The sequence below is a fragment of the Lagopus muta genome, chromosome 7, assembly GCF_023343835.1.
Source record: "Lagopus muta isolate bLagMut1 chromosome 7, bLagMut1 primary, whole genome shotgun sequence".
Taxonomy (NCBI): domain Eukaryota; kingdom Metazoa; phylum Chordata; class Aves; order Galliformes; family Phasianidae; genus Lagopus; species Lagopus muta.
This window is the reverse complement of record NC_064439.1, coordinates 43,253,719-43,277,749: the sequence shown is the minus strand read 5'-3', so window position 1 is coordinate 43,277,749 and position 24,031 is coordinate 43,253,719. Positions and strand designations below refer to the sequence as shown.

Here is a 24,031-nt window from a genome sequence, read left to right as displayed (position 1 = left end):
TGTAATTTTGCAACTTTAAACCTCGTCTGGATCCACACAACACCCTGAGCCCTTCCTTTGGTGTTTTTAAAAGCGGGTCGCTTCCCTGCTGCTGCAATGCAGGTTGCACTTCCTTGTTGGGAATTAGAGGTAATACTGCCTTTTCATGTCTGGTGCTTCCTACAAGTAATTGAGGTTGCTTTGCTGACAGTGGCTTCGTTAAACTTCGTTAACTGACCCTAACTTGTTCCCACTGAGGTTCTGATTGGTAATATCAAGAGGGGCAAATAATATTGCTTCATCCTACTTTAAATGCAACCTGTGCTGTCCTCTGGTTTATCAACACAGCAAATTAAAGTTTTATAAATTGTTTTTAACAAGAACAAAATATTTTAACTGTGTTTTGTTAGATTTATCCATTTAATTGTAAGAGCTACGTAAATCTAATTACAATTATTGACTACTCCAACTGCTTCTTTGGCCTGTAAAATGCTCTAATGGTAAATCGGCACTTTCTCAGAGAAGCAAAAATAACTGAGGTTTGTCTTTCTTTAAAAAAAAAAAGCATAGAACTTATCTAAATGAAAAATTTCCCTTTGAGACCTATGCAGCTGAAATTATTGCAGCGCTCAGATTTGGTCGATGTGCCAACTCTGCAGGAAGGGAAGAAAAAGAAAAACACAAGCAAACTTCAGGCTTTTTTTGTGTGTTTTTCTTTTTTTTTTTCCTTTGTGTTTTTCCTTGTGTTTTTCTGAAGCCAATTAAGTTCTGCAGTTGCCCTGGGCGACTCAGCTCTCATAAAGGTTTGGTGGATCTTCTTACCTGCGCAGCTCTTCTTCTGAATTGGTGTCTGTGGCTCATGCTTTTTAGGAAAAATAAAAATAAAAATTCCACCTGCTAATTGTGGATTGCATCAAAAGCCTGCTGTCTTGTTAGCCCTAAATACCAGGTGAGAATTAATAAAATAATTTATGGGGGGGAAAAAGTGTGCTTTTCTATGTTTTTGTTGGTGGTGGTGGTGATATTGTTATTTTTAATGCTTGTAGGCATTTCAGCTTAGAGTATAAGCTCATATGCTGACAAAGATGAGCAAGTGTGATCTGATGAATTACTCTGAATGGCTTTCAGATGTGGTTTTTTGATAAAATCTTTTTTCCTAAGCTTGAGAAGAACCAGTATCCTAGTTGTGTGTTGGCATTCTGTGACTAAATGTAGTATTATGTCAGAGGGTAGATAGCTCAAGAGAGAGAAATCTGGGTTATTGGGTTTGGGGCTTTTTGGTTATGCTTTGCTAGAGGAAGTTATTTCAAAAATTGTTTTTCCAACAGCTTCCATTTTTGCTGGATGCTTACAGAGGCTGTGAATTCAGGTAATTCAGGGAAGGATGCGTTTGTTAATTTCCAAAGTGACTTCTGTTCTGCAGAACAGTTGATGAGCACACTGGCTTTCTGGTGAGCATAGGTTAACATCCTTTATAAGTGCCTCCAAATAAATCTAAAGGCATACAGAAATAATTAAAAATGAAGAGCAAGGGAAACTGAAGTGAAGCAAGTGGAGCTTAAAGCTGGTCCTGTGCTTTTATATCAGGACCAGTGCTTCAAAAGCACTCGAGTTGTGTCAAGTGCCCCTTGAACAGATCCATATGGTGCTTTGCTGTCTTGATACAAGTTGTTTGGGCTGCTGGGAAGAAATCTTGACTTGCTGTATAGCACTTGTTCTGTTGGGGAGTAAGGATACCTGCCTGTAACTGCAGAACAGATCCAGTGTGGGAAACCTTTAACAAGTTGATCAAATTTAAAATGTGTGTGGGATCTGGCAAGGTATTTCCATCTACTTTCCTGCCCAGTCTGCAGGAGTTGGCATTCTTCAAATCTGCAGTGTTACAGTTGCTCAGTAACTCAGCAAGGCCGTAAGCATTACAGAAACATCAGCTGCAAAGCCACATCACAAAAAGAAAATTTAAACAGAAGTGGCAATGAACACTGATTCTGTTTCAGATATTAAGTATGGCCTCTGTGTCTTTGTATTTTCTAACTCTGATGTAATTAATTTAATTAATGCCACACCATGAGCCAGAAGGCCAACCACATCAAGGGTGTGTGTAATTCTGGGCAATCCTCTTGCATCCCTCTAGGGAAACCTGCATCCTCTGTTCCCGTTTGTTCTCTCAAGTGCCTGTATATCAGTGCATGCTGCATGGGGAATAAACAGGAAGAATTAGAGATCTGTGTGCATTTGCAGGGCCATGATCTCATTGCAGTCAAAGAGACGTGGTGGGACAGCTTGCATGACAATGCTGTCATGGATGGCTGTGTACTTTTTAGGAAAGATCAGCAAAGTGCAGTTTGTGGAGTTCCATGATCACAGTATCATGATCACAGACACTGATTTTCACAGGGACCTTAAACCACTCTGATATTTGCTGCCAGGCACATACAGTCCAGGTGGTTCCAGCAGTGCATGGAAGATAACATTCTGATGCAGGTGATGGAGGAGCCAGCATGGAAAGTTATACTGCTGGACACTGTTCCTACAAACTGAGGACTACTTGAGAATGTGAATGATTGGGGCAGGCTTGGGTGCAGCATCTGTGAGATAGTGGAGTCCAGGAGTCTTCCACTATGTCAGATAAAGTTGTTCTTAAACTTCTTACAATATTTTTTCTAATGAGCTAGGCATATTTTTTTGCCTTTTCGGTATCATTCAATCTGCTGCTGTAGCTTTGTTTCACTAGTCCATTGCGTGGTAGGTTTCATTTTTCTATTCTAGATTACATAGAGGAGATAAAAGGTCTTTTCACTATACTTCTCCATAGAGAACACAGAGTTCAGTGGAAATCTGACATTGAAAGCATAATTCTTCCTGCAGTTGTCCCCACAAGGAGTTCACACAAACTAAGCCAGGACAACAGGACACTAAAAACCTTCTCTTTCTTCCTGACTTCTTGGAAATCAAGATAAGTGAAAGTAGTACTAGCCATCTCTGAAGAGGTTTCCATCCAGTGACATAGACACCATGAGTTTTGCCTATGTCAGGGAAGGGACCAGCTGCTGCATCATAGGCCTGGTTCTGTCCCATGTTGGAAGGCAGTGAGATTGCCTGTTTGATCAAATGGTAATCTTTTAATCTGAATTATTTTCCATTTGTTCCCTATCTCTTGTTAGTCAGTGTGTTTGTTACTTGATTCTGAATGCTTTTGAAAGGAACCTGTTATTTTCAGACATGAGAAATGCAAAGCAAGTGGATCAGCACCTGGCAAGTTTGTGGTAACTTTACTCCTTTGATGTGATCAGTGACTGACCATTTCAATTGCATGCCACAAGCCAAAGAGATTTTAACGACCTTTGAAGCACTCCTTCAAAGAGTGCTTACCACTCTTTTATTCCATCTGTAAAATGTAGATAAGATTTTAGGTACTTGTGTAACATGCTTCTAGATCTGCAGGTCAAACAGTGACAAAAAAGCCTTGGGCATTCTCGCAGTTACTGTTTCCTGATACAGAGACTAGGTGAGATATGTCACACTGCCCCTTTGTTCTTGTGTTTTGTGTAGTTATCTTGGGTTCTGAGGAAGGTACCAGCCTCATGTTCAGTTGCAGCTCAGGCCAGAGCACCAGAGCGCATCCAGTGGAGATAGATGCTCCGTGGTGGCATGTGATGCTTGGAGACTCCCAGACAGCCTTCCAGCCATGCAGAAAACTCCTTTGATTCTCCAGAGGAATAAGCAGTACAACTGAAGAATGAACCCTGTTTGATAAGCATTTAGCAATCAGTTTTGTTTCCATGTGCCTGGGGAGAAAAGTGGAAAAAAACCTCAACTTAGTTTGTTTCTCTCGCTTTCCCAGCTGTCTTCTGTCACTTTTTTATCTCCAGCTCAGCCTGTCTGTGGAAGTATCTTCTAAATTGTATTGCAGGCAGTGAGATAGGAATCGTACACTGTCAATAGTCCTAGGTTCATTTGCTTCTTGCGTCACTGGGGAACACGAGTCAGATGAATGGCCTCACACAACAGCCTGTACTTTCATAATCCCTGTTATTCACTTGTTACTCTGAGTCACTTGATAAAGACTCCATCTGACTCATTTTTAGTGGATTTGCTCATCTGCTCCCTCCTTTCCTTCTTACGCCAGCGATGTTACAGAGCTGCTGCATGACTTGGCCAGGCTCCCACAGAGGCAGTGCTGTGTCTACAACCAGAGGGTCATGCACAGGCATCATGCCTCTCTGCTTCTTCACTTCTTTTTGGCAAATGCCAAATGACCAGGTAACGGATGGAAAAAGAGGTCAGAGGAACATGGGTTTCTATTTTCTGAGTGACCTGCTGCTGGTGACATGCTGTCCTGTTTGGCCAAGATGTGTGGATATGCGTGGTGAATGACTTTGTGTCCCTTTCAGTCCATGACCACATGCTTACAAACTGCAACATTAGCGGTGTTAGAACAAATGTGCTCGTGCAGGCCAGTACAAGAAACTGAGGTGAGATTAGCTTTGCAAGGGTGGATTTCCCACCTGTGCCAATGTTGCTGATTTCATAGGAAACCCTGGTCTGCTCTGAGTACCAGAGTGTAAGAAGTACAGCAACAGGCTTGCTGGACAATCTAAGCAATCTGCTTTTATATCTGGAATAACACACATTTACACTTGGGCTGTGGCACAGGGTCTGCACACACAAGTTGATTCCTAGTGCAGCCAGTGAGGTCCTCAGGGAGCTCAGATCTAGCGGCTGTAAGAAAGGGAATAAAAGAGACAACAGGCTAGTCTGAGGCTGAAGGGGAAGTGAATGGAGCACCTGAGACAGCAAGAACAAGCATCACTGATTTGGTATGAAGGCAACTTTGTTTGAAACAGAAAAGTAGTCTTAAATGCTCCAGTGTGTTTGTAGGTTTAAAATTAGTGTTACTGCTAGTGGAGACTTTGTAAATGGGTCTTTTTAACAGTACAAAGAAGATGGTGTGCTAAATGATAAAGAATTCATCAGATCTTCTTGTACCTAAAGCTAAGAATTGTCATCACCCTTATTACTGAATTACTGATAGCCATGACACTGATACCTCCTGTGTAGGTCTAAGCACCTTTCTGAGTAGTTCTGAGTGCCACATCAGCATAGATTTTAACATGTTATCTGGAAAAAGTCCCTCTCTGGGACTTGCATTACTGGAAGTCTTTGTAGTTTGTGATTTGGTGGTCATTTTTTCTCCTTACACAACAGTTTTGTCTGTGTTATTTTTCATCAAAGGCTCCAGTAAAGGCCCAAGAAGTGAATTTTACACCTACAGCAGCATCTTCTTATAGGTGCTCAGCCAGGAGGATGTTGTGCAGTTCTAGGAATCCAGTCCTGAGCACAATGTGAGAGAAATCTAAAATAGTGGAAATGCTAGCAAAGATGTCAATGCAGAATAAAGAGATTAAACTTGTATATAACTTTATTTACTGCAGCATTTCTTCATCTGGACATTCTGTTCAGCTTTCTAATGAAATACCTGCTCATTTGGAGCGTACATCCTCAGGACTCTAGGAGCCAGATGTATCCAAAATAAAACTTACCTTCTACTTCAGCTACTAGGGTTTGTGAGCAGCAAAGTGTAAACAGATTGACAACACAATGAGCGATTTGAAATTAATGATATATTTTAATCAGAATACCTCAAGGATGTGCAGGCTTCTGGTTCAGTATTTCATTTTTGCATTTATAGCTTCTGTAAATTGGCAAACTCTTACATTCTGATTGCACTGAAAGTCTTGAAAGTGGTGAAAAGAAAGATTAGGTAACATTGAGTTCTTAATCGTGCTCTTTATCACATTTTGATTAATTCTTCATTTTTCCCTGTCTTTGATACTCTGAAGAATCTGAAAAAGCATTCTAAAGCTAATTCAAATATGCAATATGTAGGTGGGTGCAATCTTGTGATCACACTTCTTAATTCTAAAGCACATGTTTAGCATAAACCCCTTTAATACTATCCATTACGTGCACTTGCAGTCTTGGTGTCTGGGTCAGAGGTCTGTCGGTAACAGAACATCTTTAGTCTTACATTGTGTATGTCTATGACTCATTAACCTCCCTTGGACCTGGATGGGAGCAGGAATCCCAGTTTACGTGTTAAAGCCCAGGTGCTGTGCCTTGAGTTTATCTGTTAATGACTAGTGAAACCACAGGTGCCTGACAAATTATACAAATGAGTCAGCTAAGAATTTAGGAATTAATTTCAGAAGCTGCTGCCACAAACCGCTTCTCATCAAATATCATGAAATAATAACGGCCCTAATGCTATGCTGAACTGTCAGGCTGAACTTTGACATAAAGCATGGAAATGACATTTAACAAATTGGGGCAATCATTAACCTGTGTCTCTGTGATTTGTCTCTGACCTCTCATTGAACTGAATTGAAATGCGGTTTCCCACAGTAGTTCTCTTCCTCAAGCATTCATAGGTATGTCTACGTAAAGCAAAGATGCTCATCCTACATAATTTGCCTCAAACCTTTTGAAATACCTTCATCCATGCAGATCTGCAGGCTGTATGACGTTTTGAACATTTTATAGTTGACAGAACCAGTAGTTCAGCAAGTACAGCCAGTCAACCCCTCTGTGAAGAACGAGGAAGAGGTTTTTGCTTTTACTCTGCCAGCTTTCCTGACCATTTTAACTTCCAGCACCGTTGGACTGCATTTATATAAAACCTATTTTGTTCTTTGCTTCTTGCATTGGGTGAGGGGGGTTGTGGCTGTGTTTCTGAAGATCACTAGCACCATGCTGACACTGGGGGGCAATCTGGTCCAGCCAGCACATGAGTAGGTCTTGCAGAGACAGCAGCTGGTTTCCTTGGTCACCCTTGGGTAATTCTCACCAGCATACTGAGTGTGAGCAAGCAGCTGTTGTCCAAGACCTTAAGTGGGAAAGCTTAAGTAGGTTCTTGAGTAAGCGGAGAAAACTGTTTGGAATCAGGTAATGCTCGCATTTTTAATTTTGCTTTGAAATGTAATATCTAAGGGTTGTATCAGTAAATGTAAAGCTAGAGTCAGGCAGATGCAGAAAATTCAGCTGCTGAAGCCAAGTTGAGAGGCGGCATTTAATTATACTAGGCTTTGCTAGGCTTAAGGTGCTGGTGGGATAAAGTGTTGATGTGAAATTGGCAGAGTGGGAGTGAAGCAAAGAAATAAGACATCAAATAAGGATTTTGTTTTGAGGAAGGATTTGGATTTTTGCACACTCCTCTCTTGGGTTGGAATACAAAAAGATTGGAGCAATGATAGTGAGCGAACAGGGGAAGAAGCGCAGCACAGGTAACACAGAGCACTCTCCCTACCCCTCTTGATGCTTTCTCTTGAGACAAAGCATTGCACTTTTTACAATACCTTGTCATCAGTGAGGCCGTGTGAGATGTCATGGCTCAAACTAGGTCATGTGGAAACATTAAAGAACATGCAAGGAAGTCCCAAAAGCAGAAGATAATACTGATCGTTCAGAGATTTGTTCTGTTTTCCTTTCACCTTTTTGAGTCAGACTTTTAGGTTGTGTCTCTTTTGTGCAGCAAACCCATTTTCTTTGTTTTTTCCAAAACAAAGTTGAAGTTTTCACATAATACCAGAGCTTTTAAAAGAGACACATAAAGGCATGTAAAATCTCACAACTCTGAAGTTATTACTAGTGACACTGTTTTCTGCTCAGGGAAAAGGTTGTTTGTAGTAGCCCTTTTGCAGTACTCCTTTTGCTCTGCTACATTGCAGTAGCTTGTGGTTACGCTAACAAATAGCAAAAAGTACAGTTTGGGTCTGTCCTGAATATTTCAGAGCAGAGGTGACAACAACCGAAAGCAAGCCAGTTTGGGTTGTATTCTGCGCTTCTACCTCCAGCACTGCCTTGTGTCTCCTGTCCTGCCCCCAGTATAAGACCAAGCTCTTGCAAGATTAATAATCTACAGCTAGCAGGTTCACCGGGAGCAGTCCCACACTCTGGCCAAGCTAGATTTGAGGGCTGGTAAAAAACTGGTAGGCTGTCCGATTAGACAAATCATCTGATGGATCACACAGAATCACAGAATTGTAGGGGTTGGAAGGGACCTCCAGATGCTTGCTTGCTGGCAGCCAACCACTGTCTGTCACCTGCTGGGCATGCCAAAAATCTGTGAGCTGGCCCTAGAAGTACACCCAGCAGATACACTGGCCTGTGATGGCTGAAGTGTTAACCTGGGCCACTCCTGCCCTAACAGGTTTATTAGGAGAGGATGGAGAGAAGAGAGAAACTGCACGAGGTGACTGTATAGTCTCCTTAATTGCTCCAAGTCTGTGAGTGTTCTTTATCTAATCTTACTGTGATCACATAAATTTGAATGTTATGATATAAATACCATGCCTCTTGGGAAAGCTTTCTTCCTGAAAGAGATGCTAATTGCTCAGCAGCCAGATACTCACGCCTAACTGTCCCGAGCTAGCATTTCCAAATCAAATGACATCTCTCACTAGGAATGTACATTTTCAAAGTACAAACTTGAACAGTTACTATAAAGAATATCTTTAAACTTCCTATTACTTGTGTGTTCTTTATGGTTTTTTACGTGTTTGTTAGTACTGTGTGAATGCTCGTGGCTGGGAGTAATGTTTTAATAGCAATTCTCATCAAAGCCGTTGCAAATTTTCAGCTTATTATTCCTCCCTGTTTCTTTTGAAGGGCGCTGTTTAAGATACACTTGTTTTTGTTGAGAAAGAAATGGTAAAAACTTGCTGCAGCAGGGGTGGGTAAGTGTCTCATAGCCACCTGTGCCACTGAGATGCTCTGTATTCAGCCAACAACCAAAGCTGTGGTAACAGCTGCCTTTACCAAAAACAAAAACCATGATTTTTTTTAGAAAAGAGGGAAGGCAGTAGTGAAAGCAGGGAAAGGTGTTCTGGTTTTGCTTGTGTGAGAGTAGTCATTGCATTAGACAGGGAAGACAGCAGGAGTAAGCCTTCAGGGACATTGTCAAAGGTGGAGATATTGGTGCTGACCATGGGAAGGATGATCTGAGACTCTTTCAAGATCGATATTCAGGCTGAAGTGCTTTACCCATCTCTCTTTTGTGCATTGATTCATACTTTCGGGGTTGCCACCCCACAGCTCCATCATCTGTAAAGGGAACGGAGTTACAAAATGCCCTTCAAAAAGTATCTGAGAGAGTTCAGAGGTGGTGAACTAATCCATGTTATGGCTGTTGGAAAAATTAATCTCTCTAAATAGGAAAAATTGGGCACAAGAGATCGAACTTCATGAAAGGTTGCATCAACTACTGGGACGTTTAGTCTAGGGATCTCTAGAAGAGGCCCAGGTTTGCAGGAAATAAATAAATATAGGTATTTCTTGTCTTTTCTTTGCTTGGTTGTCACAGTTTTCTCTTTCATTGTTATTATTTCTTTGTTTTGCATTGAAAAACTGATCTGTCAACATCTGTGGGATTGTGGGTTGTTGTTTTTGGTTTTTTTTTGCCATAAATGCTCTGATATGAATCAGAGAATGTATTGCATAAATGTGGTGGCTCATGTGAGAGAACATAGTGACTGTACAAAAATCTGGGGGGGTTTGCAGTTATTTGTTGCGCTGGCACTTAAAAGTTTCACTTACTGCTAGAGAAAAAGCTGGAGATGCTAGAGTGTAAGTTTTTGAAGGGGAGCAGACTAAGTATTCTGCTACGTAGTGAACTTCAACTCAGTGTGGCTTTTTTAGCCATGTTGAATAGCTTGTTTATGTTGTGTAGTGTTCTCTCAGTGCTTTTGGGGACCAACATATTTGGAGACATCCAGGTTTCCAGGCTGCTGCGGTTAAATTGGAGCATAGATCTTAAGAGATATGAAGAAAATTTAATTAAGAACTAGAAAAAATAATAATGAAAGAATGCATGTCCTGCTACAAACTCTGGCACTGTGCTCTCAATTTTTTATTCCTCCTTTGCTCTTACTCTATTCACAAATTGCTAATTAGAGTCAACAAATTGGCTGTAGAATACAAGACATTATGCATTCTGCCAAAAGGAGTGGCTGGCACCTGCACAAATTGGGCTACGATGTTTCTGAAGACTTAATGTTGAAAAAAGCTTTCGGTATTCTCCTCATTCTCCATTTCCCCCTCCTGAAGTGACTCAGTCCCAAAGGCAGCAACATACTGCTCCCTGGGTATCAGAGGTTTGGCTAACAGCAGTGAGCTTCCCCATGAAGAAACATGTTCCTCTCCCAAATAAGTTTCATCACGTGCTAAGTAAGCAGTAAGTGCACCCTGTGAGTGATGAATAACTTTGCTATAACCCAGCTGAAGCGTTGTGATAACGGCTGCAGTATCTTGTTTGGCTTTACATACGTGAGTGCCTTGAATGCAAGACTTCTGTAGCTCTGAAACAGTCTGCACAGACCCGTTACAATCCTGAAGTGCTGTGCAGTGTGCGCTGTGTGGCTGTTGTGTCCTTCCCTATGTCTTGTAGCATGGAAATAGGTGACTGGAGAAGTTGGATATTAGAATGAAGATTGATCTTCCATTAGCACTCTGTAATGTATGGCCTGATACAACAGTATCTGAGCCATCTTTTTTGCTGCGGCCTTGCTGTTCTCGTATCCTCATGTATATTCCAGTGACTTGCATTAACTGATATGCACTGAATCTGCATGTATGAAGGTTAAATCAGAGCCCTGATGTTAATTTTCCAGGTATGTTTTTACTGCTTTAGGGGAGGATACACTTGGCTTTCAAGAATATGCAGAAATTTGTGCATTTATTTTCTGCTTGCAAGAAAGCAAAACTGCTTTTACCCTAAAAAGCATGCTATGGGTGGATTCAGAGGAGACATTGGATCACAGAATGATGTTGGATGAGGAAGCAATTCCCTTTTCTCCTGCAGTCTTCTACTTCGTGGAGATTTCAGTAAGCCTAAACTTACTGGTGATGATTTTGTTTATAAAGGGAATCGAATTAAAAGCATTCAGCTAAGCAGACCTGAGCCTTGCTGCTGTGATGTCTCTGTGAATGCAGGGCATTTTTTGATAACCTCTGCAAAAACATTTCTAAAAAGCTTTGCTCTGTTGATAGTTGGGCTCTTGAGCAGTTACAGTCTTTTCTCAATGAGGACACATGAGGAACCGTGAAGAAGCCTGTTGGTGCGAGCATGTAGGTTTCTGTGCCATTCAAAACCTTCTGAGAATAAAGCCAGCCAGTGTTAGGGCTGCAGGGAGTGCAGACTTGCACTAAGGGATTTGTACAGCAGGAGCTGGCTGAGGTGCATGGTATGTATTTGTGGATCTTTGCCTGTGAAATGGCAACGTCTTATTTCTCTGATAAGTTTCTGAGCAGAGCAGTGTCGTGTTGTAATAGAAATGGTGCTAAATAGATTTAATGCAGCTGAACACTCTTCAGGTTTGTGTCTGTCGTTACGTATTCAGCCATTTATAATTCTTGCCGTATATCTTCACTAAATAATCAGCAAAATCCTTGGCTACAGGCTGTTTCCAAGTTCAGATGTGCTGCTTGTCTACTGGATTTGGAAGAAGATTGCACGCGTTGTCACGCAGGCTTACTCGACCCTTTGATCTCGCTCAACGTTCTTCAAGCTTAGAGGTTTAGAGAGTGTTGGTTTCCTTTTCTCTTCAGCACAAGTGTTTTGTATCAAATATTTAACCTGAACAAATTGCAGATAAGAAAACGGAGCTTTTACAAAAATGTTTATGCCTCAGACAGAAGAGGGGTCAGCTTGAGTCACAAACACCAGCTTTACAGTCAGGCTATCTGAATTCCTTTCTCAACATGCTGTGTTTCCTAAGTAACTGGAAGCAAGTCTTTCAGCACCTCAGTTTTTCACTTGTGAAATGGATTTAAAGAATGCTTAGCCATTTATTTTATTTATTTACTGAGACTTTAGTCAGCTTTCTTTCAACGATCTTAAATGCTTTCAGATAATTGCATTATTGCCAATGAGTTAATAAGTTTTAAGAAACCCTGATACATACGCTATACTTACTGATTGTGAACAGGAATGAAATTGTAAAGAAAAATGAAGCGTGAAGTAGACTATATGTAAAAAATTTCATTAGCTTCTTCACCAACTGTGGAATTGTGGCATTTGATTCCGTAAGAAGTTAATTTGTTGAAAGATTAGGGCGTAGATCATAGATTGTATCACAGAATCTGGTAGTTGGTTCTGGTCTGAAAAATTCTTCTGTGACTACAAAAGAAGTCCTTGTTTTTAACTCTGTTTCTAGACCTTTTTCTGAAAAATCTTTTTGCTCACTGTGCACGGTTTTATTTTAGCTCTACTCAGTAAATAATCCTATTGCAGCGTGTGAAGCTTATTTGACTGATATAGTAGGTGGATTAGACATATAAAATCCAAATATTTTAAAACAGTAGTACTAACCTGTCATTACTCAAGCTATGATTCATTCCAGGAGTCAAATGTCCTTGAATGTAGACTCTTTCATCATTTTCCTTCATATGCTGAAAGTAAATAGATATTCCTAATGCTTTATATTGGTACAATCTCTTTGTTTTGAGAGCAGGGAGAGAAGAAGAATTTATTTTTTTCATCTTGCAATGTAAGTTAGGGTTTTTTTATTCAGGGTTTTGTTTGCTTTTCCTGCTTCCCTGGTATTTCTACCCCTGGGGTACTCTTTCAGAAATGAACTGAGGAAAATAAGAATGTATTTTTCTATGAAACTTCATCATAACTAAAAGAAAACACAGTGAGGGTAAACATTCAAGTAGCCAACATACATCTTTCTTTTAATAGCTAGAAGATATAATCATTTTTGTCATTCTACTTTTCATTACACAGACTACTCTGTATTGAATGCTGAACTATTCTGTGTTCCATATATATATGTGACTTGTAATGTTTTTCTAGGTCCTAAATCATTTTTTACTTATTCTGCAGTGTGGAATTTGTGTTAGTTAAAATGTTTGTACTATTTTTAAAACATGCCTGTGAGGTGATAGATTGAAGTTTCTGGCCTTGGGTAGCACTTCTCTGTATCCCCAAGTCTTCTGATTTCCACTCTGCTTTTGTCATGTCCTGAGCAACTAGTCATTTGTTTGTTTGCCATCATTTTAAAGGCAGGCTGTCTTTTGCCTTGGGTGAAAACAAAGTGCAGTAGTCTGTCAGCCGTGATGTTTAATGTCAGATAATTTGGTCTCTTGCAAGACACTGGTATCCTCCAGCTTTTTCAGACCTATCCTATCTAGTGCATTGGAATCTCCCATCTCAATGCAGTTCCACCAGCGCGTTGTTCTTTGCAGTTGCAGAGTTCTCTTCCTGTTGCAGCACAATCCTTGGCCAAGATACAAATCAATGATCTGCCAGGGTTGCCCAGTAAAGCAACACTACCCAGGAAAACACTACCCATGTCCCTCTGCAATGTGGAATAGGCTGTGTAATAATGTTTTAGCATTTAATGTACTTGGCTTTTTCCTATATTTCCAGAATTTGCTGGACAAGGGCTGGTGATTTCTCTTATTCTCATCTCCTAAAAGAAAGTCAGTACACTAATGGAGCAGCACATACACTGAAAACATCCTTAATGTACCACCTTCTACTGACTGCCTGCTCCAATACTCGCCAAATTTATCTCAGTAATGCAAACGAAACATTTATCCCACCTGCATGTTTTCCTAAGGAAAAAGAAAAAAAGGAAAGAAGAAAAAAGAATTGCAAGAAACTTTCTCTTACTGCTTGAGGGCTCCTCGACAGCCTTTTGACAGAAGTTCTGTGCATGTCAGAGAGAAATGATGTACTTTATTTGTGTGAGGCTCCTGCCTTAAAAGCGCAGAGAGGCAATGCACACTGCCCTTTGTCTCTGAGCCACTAGGGCCCAGCAGCCAACTAACGGCCAGTACTGGGCATTGCTTCCCCACCTTAGAATCACAGAATATCCCAAGTTGGATGAGACCCATAAGGATCCTTGATCCTCCTGGCTCCATACGTGACCACCCAAAATTCAAACCGTGTGTCTGAGAGCATTTATGGGGCAAGTTCTACTTGAGATGAGACCTATGCTCTCTTCCCTTTGTCGAGAACCGCGGGTCGGTGGTGTCTTGGGAATGACAAGTAGCTCCTGTTGGCCCCGACTCTCCCCATGGCCATCACATACAGGAGAGAGGCCTGTCTAGAGATATCTTCTGTTACTTCTGTGGGACCTTCTCTGCCGTTATCAGGTGAGACTACAGTAGCATTTTATATATAGAATTCCACTCTATACAGCCTTGTATGTACATTGAGGCCCTTCAGTTAGGGTCTGAGCAGCACATTTGGAAACACTGGCATATGAGAACAGCCGGCCCTGGAGAGGATGGGAAGATTAATTGGCCTTGAAGCTTTCTGGTGCTCTGGGCAGTAGATCGGTTTTACCCAAGAGCTCTGAGCTGGGCTGTTTTTCAGAACCAGCTGTATTTCTCTGACATTATCTCTCTCTAATCTGTGCTTATAGGACTGTTTGTTTTTTATTATTGCAATACAAGTATTTACATACACGCGCACACACAAAAACAGGGGGTTTCCTTTTTTCCATTTTTCATTATTCAAATAGCTGAAAATCCATATGAAAAGTACATTGTGTGTGCCCAGATGTAGAGCCCCCATCAGTGAGGCCAGCTGGGATTAAAGTCTCATTTGTATAATTTGTAAAGGCTTTGGAATTTTTCTACGGTTTTCAGCTGTAAGCTGGAATTTAGCTTTTGTCAGACTGCTGGGCAGCTTGCACAATACAGCTTACAACTAAAAATATTCCCTGTGTGTCGGGGTAAACTACACCAGGGAAAAACATGCATTTCAGATGTGGTGACTTCTGAGGTTTTTTTTGAAAAAACATGTTTTTGTTTTTAAAAAGCATCCTGTGTGTGGTTTTAAGGCTTAATCAGAGAGCGCCACTGACAAGGAGCACAAAACAGAGAAGCAGACAGAGCATGGTGAGGCACACACTGTGTGCTCAGGCTGCTCACTGACATGCAGCAGTAGCAGTACCATTGCTCAGCATTCACTCAGTGCTGACATGCCCATGGTCCATGTGGGGAAGAGCTGCTGTGGTGCAGGTGTTGGCTGAGTGGCTGAGCTGACTTCTTCGCATTCTAACCCATTTTCCACTGTAATTCAAGGAAATCTTGTTGCTTGGACTGTGCTGGGTATCCATCTGCACTGTGTCAAGGGAGCGCAGCATGGCTGCATCTCATTCTTCCTTATTGCCATGGCCAAGTGGGCGGTGGGGAAACGCTTCCCTTACATCTTCCAGCTCAGGACTTAGAAAGATTGGGCTCTGGAGATGTCCTACTCTTGTCAAGTACATAATAGTCACATATACTGCTGTATCTATAATGAAGCAGTGCATTCAGCTGAACAGTATGTTTCTTAAGCTGTGCGGTGGCTTGTGGAGTTGAAAAGCTACAAATACATGTAATCTCAGGAAGGGGGTGGTAGAGTCACTGCACTTAATTCCCAGAGGATGACGGTACAGCCCGGCTTAGCACGACTTGGGCTTGTGGGTGAGATAACCACTGCGAAAGATGGGACCTGAAATCGCACCTCTTTGCTCCCCACCAAAGTTTTACCTATTTTGAGCTTATTTTAATTCTTTTCTTCTTGTTTTTTAATTTCTTTCTTTAAATAATCTTGAAATGAGCCCACCTTCCTTTTTGATTTCACCTGGCGATGATTCTTCTCATCTCTGGCGGCGTTTCACAGCAGTTTGTTCACATCTTTCTCCTGACACAAGAACAGAAACAGACCTTAACGCAGAGGATTGTTGTCTTTTTGGTATTCTTGAGCTCTATATTAAAAGCCCTGCGTATTTTTCTAATCAGGATTACAGAATTAATTTGCATGGTTTATCCTCCGGTATTTTTTTCTGATGGAATGGAGTTTGTATCTCTTTTGTGAAAATATTTACGCTGCATCGACCTCGCTTTTGTTGTTGTTGTTCTGCTGTTTTTTAAGAATCTGTGGACTGAAAATGAAGTTTGCAGAAAGAAAATCTTTCACTTAGGTAATTTGAATAACTAATCAAACTTGCTTTATGTTCTGTTGTTTCCTTTGGTATCTGCTGTGGTAATGGAAATCATTTCTCATGTCAGTGAATGCTGCATTTGTTCGTAGCCATTAATGTTCAGTTATATTTTGACTGAAAATGCTTTCATTTCATTAACATAAATGCACAGTTCAATGACCAGATTTTTTCTGAGACTGTTTTGATGTAGCATTCTGAAATATATGTATATGAGTTTTTTGTTTGAATTTTTCTTCACTTCAGTGGATAAGAACAAAGGATAAATTCATAATGTTTGCTGTGACAGCGGAGTAGGAAAAGGATGCTTGTCCAGTTGAGAGCTTAGGAATATCTGTAGCTCTTGCTGTTTCTTAAGTACAGCAGGGTGTATTATTTTGAGGTACCGTCAGTGTGAATTTTTGTTCTTTTTGCCTCTCTTATCTTGGAAATCCAAAGTAAACATTACATTGATGCTTATAGCAAGTAGAAACAAATGTGATGGGAAAAGACAGCATGTCAGTGTTCAGTATAGCTGTAAGAACTTGCTTTGATTCAAGTTTGCTTGAATTTTTGTTTAGCATGTTGTGTGCCTGCAAGTGTCATGAATTTGCTAACGATGCAATGTTGATTAATTCCTATCATTTACCTTAAAAAATATCCAGAACAAGATGATCAGGGTATGAAATTCCTTCCCTTTGAAAAATATTGAGATACTGAAATGTATTTTGCTGCAAATTGAGATAGGAAAAAACATGCAATATTTCACACAAAATGAAATTTTTAGGAGAAAATGGATTTAGATAAAGTGAAATCTCTTCTTTTGCTTAAGAGGGAGAGTATTGTCTTACCGATGTTTTTATTTGTATTTTTATTATTTTATATGAAAATAAATCCTTTAGATTGTACGTAAATATCAAAGCGTTGAAGCATTTTGAAACCAAAATATCAGAGCTTTCCAGCTTCACACAAGCATTTGGATTTGGAGTTGTTTCAATTTAGTTTCACATATCCATTGGCCACTTATTTAATTTTCATTAATTCTCTGTGTAAAGATAAGCCCTCTAACGAAAAACTTAAGAGGAAAACATTTGGCAGTGTGGCGGTGGGGTGGTTTTCAGACATTGAAGGAAACACCTGGAAGGGCTGAGAAATGAGGGTGGCGAGTTCTTTGGCTCCATTTTTGCCGCTGCAAGGAGGATTGCAAGCCATTTTTTGCCACTTAATAATTTACAGCCACTGCAGTAATGTTTAGAGCTCTTTACACATCCATACAGATGTGAGAGTAGAAGTAAAATGAAGAGAGACGGGTTTTTTATGCCCATGGAGGGAATCTATACGGGTGTGACCATAAGCCTTCTTGGCTACTGCAGGCTTCATGGCTCTCTTATCTCACAGAGCTGTTTGCTTGTTGATAAGGCAATAGGGCAGCCAAGCACGTGGATTTCATTACAAAAGTGATGCTTTAGAGCAGGTGACAGCTTGTGAGGAGATGTACCCTAAACGTCGTTTCTGAAAGCATAGTCTATGATTATCTATTTGAAAGAAGGGTAGAGTGAAAATACCCTGGACTTTGACAGGATCTTGCTTTCTGAAAAGATGGCAGTTTCAAAGCTGCAAGTCTCAGCAAGACTTCAATAGATGAATGACTCACAGCATCGCACCACCCAGATTCAGTATCACCAAGGCATATCTGTTGATTGCCATCTCATCTCATGTGTAGGGTCTGCACTGTGGCAAGTTGTATTCTGACGCTTAGATTTGGCTTTCTTAAAAGAGGGAGTACAGCTAAGGACTCAAATGACCAGTTGTGTGATTTGTGTTTAAACAGAGACAAAGGCCACTTGGAGCTGGAGGATCCCTGGAAAATTAAAAAAAAAATAGGAGCAATCAGGTGGCTAGAAAACAGGATGCATGGGGAAACAGGATTCTTTAGCCTTAATAAATGAGGAGAACAAGCATCGTAAGTTACCTTATTTAGATAGAAACAAGGAAGATGTGGCTTAAATGTTAGGAAAACATTTCAATATTAGGGTAGAAGAACACCAGTGTGAGGATGGGGGAGTCATTAAGAACAGTACAGCTGTGTATCTTCTGGTAGACATCATCATTTCAGGGGGGCAACAGAAAGACCTATGTGATCCCATTTGTTTCATGGCTTAAAACAACCATAGCTGGTACTGCAAACAGTCCACAAGCTCCCTGGAATGCGGCCTTCTGAACTTGTAGGTGCAGAGGTCAGCTCTGAATAAATAAGTGTCAGTCAGTGATGCTCCCTTTGCAAAGCAAAAGTTGGCAAGGAATATTCACTAATGGCTGTTAGACATGGCAGACATCCACGTAGACATGCTGCTATGGCAAAGGCTTATCAGCTCGTGCTGAGACACTGTCAGGAGCTATATTGGACTTGGCCTCTTATATCTTTCACTGCTGGTAAGACGCCTGAAGAGAGGTCCTGACCCTACATAGGTCAATGCTTTAACTGCCATTGACTCCATGTTTACTGTCAGCAAAATTACAGTGGAGCACTGGGTTTGAGAACCCTTTCTTCTTAAAATTTGACATGTATAACTGCTGTAGATTTTTACTTCTGCTACCCTTAAACACAGTGTGCTTCATGGGGGCAGCAGGTTGTGCTAATATACCAAACGTGTGTTCATTTGTGAATCAGGTATTCCTGACATACAGCCTTTCAGGGCAGGATATCCCAGTTAAAGGCTGATGTTCTAATCTCTTAGGTGTGTTTTCCTACTGAAGGAGGGAACCCTAACTCCAGTTATATCCAATATGACCTCAGTCTTCTCCTCACTCAAAAGACTGCCTGTGGAGAACAGACCTGAAAATGGTCCTCATCAAACTTGCACTCACAACATATTTTTTTTCAGCCTGTTTGCTTTCATATGAGAGGATTAAGTTTAAACGATGTGCAAAAACAGTGAGCCTGACCTATGTACAGCCACCACTTGCTCAAATTTTATCCTTTGCAGAAATCCAAAAAGAAGGCTGTCTTTTTGCAGATAACCTCTTCAGTTCTGGGAAAAAGGAATTGAAAGACTGAAACTCAGAGAGGATCCAAACAGTTTCATAGGCGAAGTGAGTTAAATATGCAGCTGGCTGCCAAAAAGAAAAGAGGATGTGGTGATGGAGGAGTATGCTTTTAGTCTTGGGTGAGGTTAAATCATGGGAGATGGCAGCATGGGAGGTGTAAATGGTGAAGGGGTATAAATCTGAAGCAAAGGTGGTGTGTCAGGTTTGGCATTTCTCAGGAGGATGTGAAAATACAAATGTTCTGACTGGGTCACAGGAGCCAGCAGAGGTGCACAGCCAAGGTCACAGGTGTGCTCTGCTTACATCCAGCCTCCTTAGTTCGCAAGGACTTGGCTTCAGCTGAACTCAGGAGCTCTGGAAGGTCAAAGTATGCCACTGAGCAAACTCTTCCATACTAACAATGTTATTGTCACCGCATATGGCTGATGTTTAAACCAATCCAGGTAATGAATGTTAACAGATTGCACACAGATATCTACCCGGAGTCTAGATGTCATCTCTGTCATCCACAAGGGAATTTAAGAGCTGAAGTTGGGGCAGTGAACTTCTAAGTGGAGTGGAAGAACGTGTGTTGTTAGGAAACACCTTACATGGGACAACAGTGTATGTTGAGCTCACTGAATTAATGTTCTGTGGACTGCAATAAGATCACTGTCCTGAATTCACTGCTGTTGGCACAGGACAGAGATGATTGCACTGTTCTCCCTGTGTTGAGCAGTTTTCGTTCTCAGACGGATGCTTTGATTTCAGGTGTTCTCTCCTCTGCTGTTTGAATTTCACTGGCCTTTTCCCGTGGCATTTGTTTTGCACTGCTTTAACCATTCCTGTGGCATACCTGTGCAGGTCAAGGTGCAGTGCTTATGCATTGCAGTGTCACCTGGATGCAGCCCGATGTCTCTGCACAGGCATCAGTGCCTCATCTGAAACATATCCGCTATGAGAACAGATAGAGAGAGTTGGAGCTGTGCAGCCTAGAAAAGAGAGAGCTCTGGGAATATGTTATTGCTTTTGAGAAGAGACAAGGAAATACTTCGTACCTGTAGTGACAGGACAAGGGGCAGTGGTTTTAAACTATAAAAAGAGCATGTCAAAATATAACTCAGTACCATGGCAATATTATATAATACAAATGATGTCCTTAACATTTAAGACTACTTAGAAATAGACGTAGCAGTCAGACAGAGCAGTCTTTATGGCACAGAAATAAAGATAAATAAAATATCGGAAGATGAATACAACTATCATCCTATAAGCGTGAACGTTCCTTTTATGGAGAGAACTTGTGCACATTTTATTAGAGATAATAAGAGAAGCATTTCATTTTTACAATTTAATGCTAGCAGTGCCATACCCTTTCATTATCCTAGCCTCATGGAACTGCTTTTGCAGAATACAGCTTTAAAATGTAGGTCAGCATTAAAGAATTTTGAAATGAGAAGAAAATGCTGTTTGTCCCTTAAATGGGCCCTTTGTTTTAGTATCTATAAGGAGAACTCTCTTCTCCAAATCCTTTCTCTCCAGGAGGAATCAGCAGGCAGGCCCATTGTGACTTATTTGAAAGTTAGGAGGCTGAAAAGCTTTACAAGAATCTTGTAATCTCCTCTAAAATATATGCAGGATTGAAGTGTAGACTTGGAGTTGTTGGTAGCTTTTCAGCACATAGAAGAGAAGGATGAGGTGATTAGATTACTCACAAAGCATTAATCCTGCAGAAATGGAAAGTTTAAACAAAAAAATCCCAGCCCTTGTTTTTCCACCAGATTAGCTGGTGCAAAGAGAGCAGCACCTCTTCTTTCATTGTCTGAAGTCTATCATTGCTCTCCCAAAGTTCACACACTGAAAATGTTATCGTTGTAAATAAATAGCTTGTCTCTAAAATTGTGCCCGTTACAAAGCACTGTCTAAACTCATTAAGAAAACTGTTGTTAGCTTTCTGCTATTATGAAAGCAGTTTTGATCAGACCCGGAAAAAGATAGTAAAAGTGGGGTAAAAGAACATCCTTTCTGGCAAATGTCTTCTGCCAAACATCTTCCAACCCAGTCGTGCAGATTTAGTTTTATCCATCGTACTGATCGTACTCCATGCTATTGACTGAAATCTTATGCTTTCTTAGGGTACAGTTTCCATGAGAGCTAACAGTTCCTGCCCACAGAGAAGGTAGGATCTCAAAGCACCAAAGAACTGTGGGTTGTGGAGAGAAAGTGGCCTTCGTTCACAGATTCATAGTTGTGCCAGCTGCCAAGCCCTGCTCAGGACCGGGTCAGGCATCGGCACTGATTCCTTGCTAGAACTATTGCAGGAATTCAGAAACCCTCTGTGTCACAAACAGACCTGAGCATGCTTCCCACTGTACCTGTTCAGCCAGCAGCACATCTCAGTTGCTCAGTTTGTAAGAACATCTTTCAGGAAAAAAAAAATAAAAAAAGAGCTTATTCCTTGTCAGATGCAAATGGTATTTGTGGAAATGTGACTGGTGGAGCTAATTTATCCCCTTGGGATATTACTGTGTGGATAGATAGTAAAGGTCTGATGTTTTTACATTATCTGTACACACCTCTCCTACATCTAATCACATACAGAAAAAAACATGCTTCTGTTCCAATTGTGCATTTTCTTCAGTTGTCACCCTCATTTGAGCAAGTAATGCAACTTTAAGACTTCACAGCTTGAATACAGCATGTTTAATCATTTTTAATTTCCCGCTGATGGTATTTGCTATTAGACACTTTCCAGTGGTGACAGAGGAATAGACTAGACCATGACGTTCTGCTTTACATGAATCAGGTACTCCTTTGTAAGTGTACTGACACTCAAAAAATGCAGTGGCTGACTGGAAGCACTTGGCTGAAGCCTCCTGCTCAGCATAGTGGGTCACTGTTGAGCATCTCTCGAGCGTCAGTGCTGAATATGATCTACACTGTTAGTGTGGCTAAGGGTGAGAGAATATTTCCTTGTGAAATGGTTGGATTTTCATGTGTTTTTCTCTTTATAAAGAAAAATCTGGAGTCTGAAGCAAAATATTATGGTTACAGTGAGGTTGTGTTTTGGTTTGGTTTTCACCTAATGGCCCAGATTTAATAAATGGAATTAAACCATCTGGATTTCTTCAAGTCTGGAAGTGGTGAGAGTTCAGCACTGCTAGCATTATTTTGCTGTGTGATCACATATTGGCCCTGGATGCTAACCTTAGTCTTTTGTTTTCTGAAGTCTTTGTGTTGGGAATAATCTCTGCTTATTTATGTAATGAGCTCGATAAGCCTTTTAAGTTAAGACCTCTATAATAGTAATTAGTGCAAAGGGGAAATTACCTTTGCAGCCTGTACTACATACTGTTTTATACAAGATGTTTTCATGCCATATCAAAATATCTTGCTTCCTGCACTTGTAAGTGCAGTAAATTAACTAAAAATGAACTACTGTGGCAATATGCAAAGAAACAAATGAGCTCAAACAGGGAAGAGAACATGCAGTGTAAGTTCACGTTCACTGGCTCAAACGTATTTCTCTTTCCTGCATGCCTTTGGGTAAGTCAGCTTTATTTTATAGGGGGACCTTAAGATGCATCCCTCCTTCTTTAGGAAATGTATGGGTCTGCTGTGGTTTTTCCCATAGAAATCTGTGGTAGTGTTGGATGGGGATGTGGCATAGATGCTCCATCACCAGCTACTGAAGGAAGAGAGGTGAACTGAGAGCTCTCTGCCCAGTAGAAAAAGATACGGAGCTTTTCTTGTGGCTTTCTAACAGTCTGTGAGCTCTGGGGACAAATCCAGTAGGATGGATTATTGATGTCGGTGGTGCTTGGAAGTAACACCAAAGTGCAGTTGTGAGTAGATAGCCAAGAAAGTTTGTCTGCATGCAGCTCTTTGCTGCTTTGAGGTTCCCTAAGCAGAGTAGACTTCTCCAGCTCCAGTGTTTTCTCCCAAATAGGAGCAGTGATCCCTTTTAATGTCCGGTTTTGTTTGTTGTAGAATAATTCCAAATATGTTGTTTCCTTTTTGCTTTAGGCTCTTAAGGACCCAGTCTCTGGATTGGTACTATAATAATGTGAAGAGCCGCTTCAAGTGTTTTGGAAGTGCCAAAGTCCTGAAGAATTTATACAAGAAGCATAGACTGGAGAGTGGCGTTTGTCCTGATGTAATAGGTAAGAGCAGCTGTGTTCATTTGTTATGACCTTACCTGCTTCAACACAAGAACTGAAACAATGAAAATTCTGAGAATCTTTTTCCTAAAAGATTTTGTAATGTTGTATCTTTCCAGAAATACCAAACTAGAGATAACAAAGAGGTAAAGTGCCTCGAGAGCCATTTCAATAATGTAAAGAATGTCTAGTTGTAGTTACACCACTGATAATCTTAATTATGATACTACTCAAAACAGAGTTGTGATCTTCAGTCTGTGAAGTAAATTGCAGTTTGTATTCAAGTTTGTATCCCAACTTTTATTGCAGTTCTGAGTAGCCAATGAGTGAGAGAAGGATTTTGCATTCAGCATTTGGCCTGAGAATATTTCTGTGGCATTTGAAGCAAAATTTGGTCAGCATGGGATACATTTCTTATGTCTAAGTTGACCTAAACTCAGTTTATCCACAAGGTTTTGCTATCAGAAAGATCACAAACTGGCCACGTTTTATTTTTATAAAGGTGTTTGTAAAGGGTTAAAAGAAAATCAAGAATTGATAGCAACCTTTAAATGAAGAGACATGATCCCTCCTTAGCAGTGGTGTTACAGTGCATCACCCCATAAAAATAATTGGAGATGTAAAATAGATTCTTAAGTGGTGTTCTGTGTCATGCTGGTAATTTTAGTGAATTAATTAAAGTTCAACTAGATGAATGTTTGAGATCTCATTGGCTTTATTGGGCCAAACATTTTCCTAATGTAATTCTTTCAAATTCTACAGCAGCTGTAGCTTTTCTACAGTTTTCAACTTTTCCTGAAATTACATGGGATGGCCAATGGCCTCTCTAGTCCCAAGTGAAAATTCCAGTTGTTTCTCATGAATATTGCTGTAAACTTTAGGAAGCAG

General features: G+C 40.6%; 1 protein-coding gene across 2 annotated transcripts in view; it reads left to right on the top strand.

Annotated features, from left to right (window-relative positions):
- The window catches only part of LOC125696427 (myosin VIIA and Rab interacting protein), a 332,017-nt gene that overhangs the window by 263,447 nt on the left and 44,539 nt on the right, over positions 1–24,031 (top strand). For both annotated transcript variants that reach the window (XM_048952071.1, XM_048952070.1), the window contains one exon: positions 23,010–23,146. In XM_048952071.1, coding sequence (XP_048808028.1) covers positions 23,010–23,146 — 137 coding nt within the window. The remainder of the gene's footprint in view (positions 1–23,009; positions 23,147–24,031) is intronic.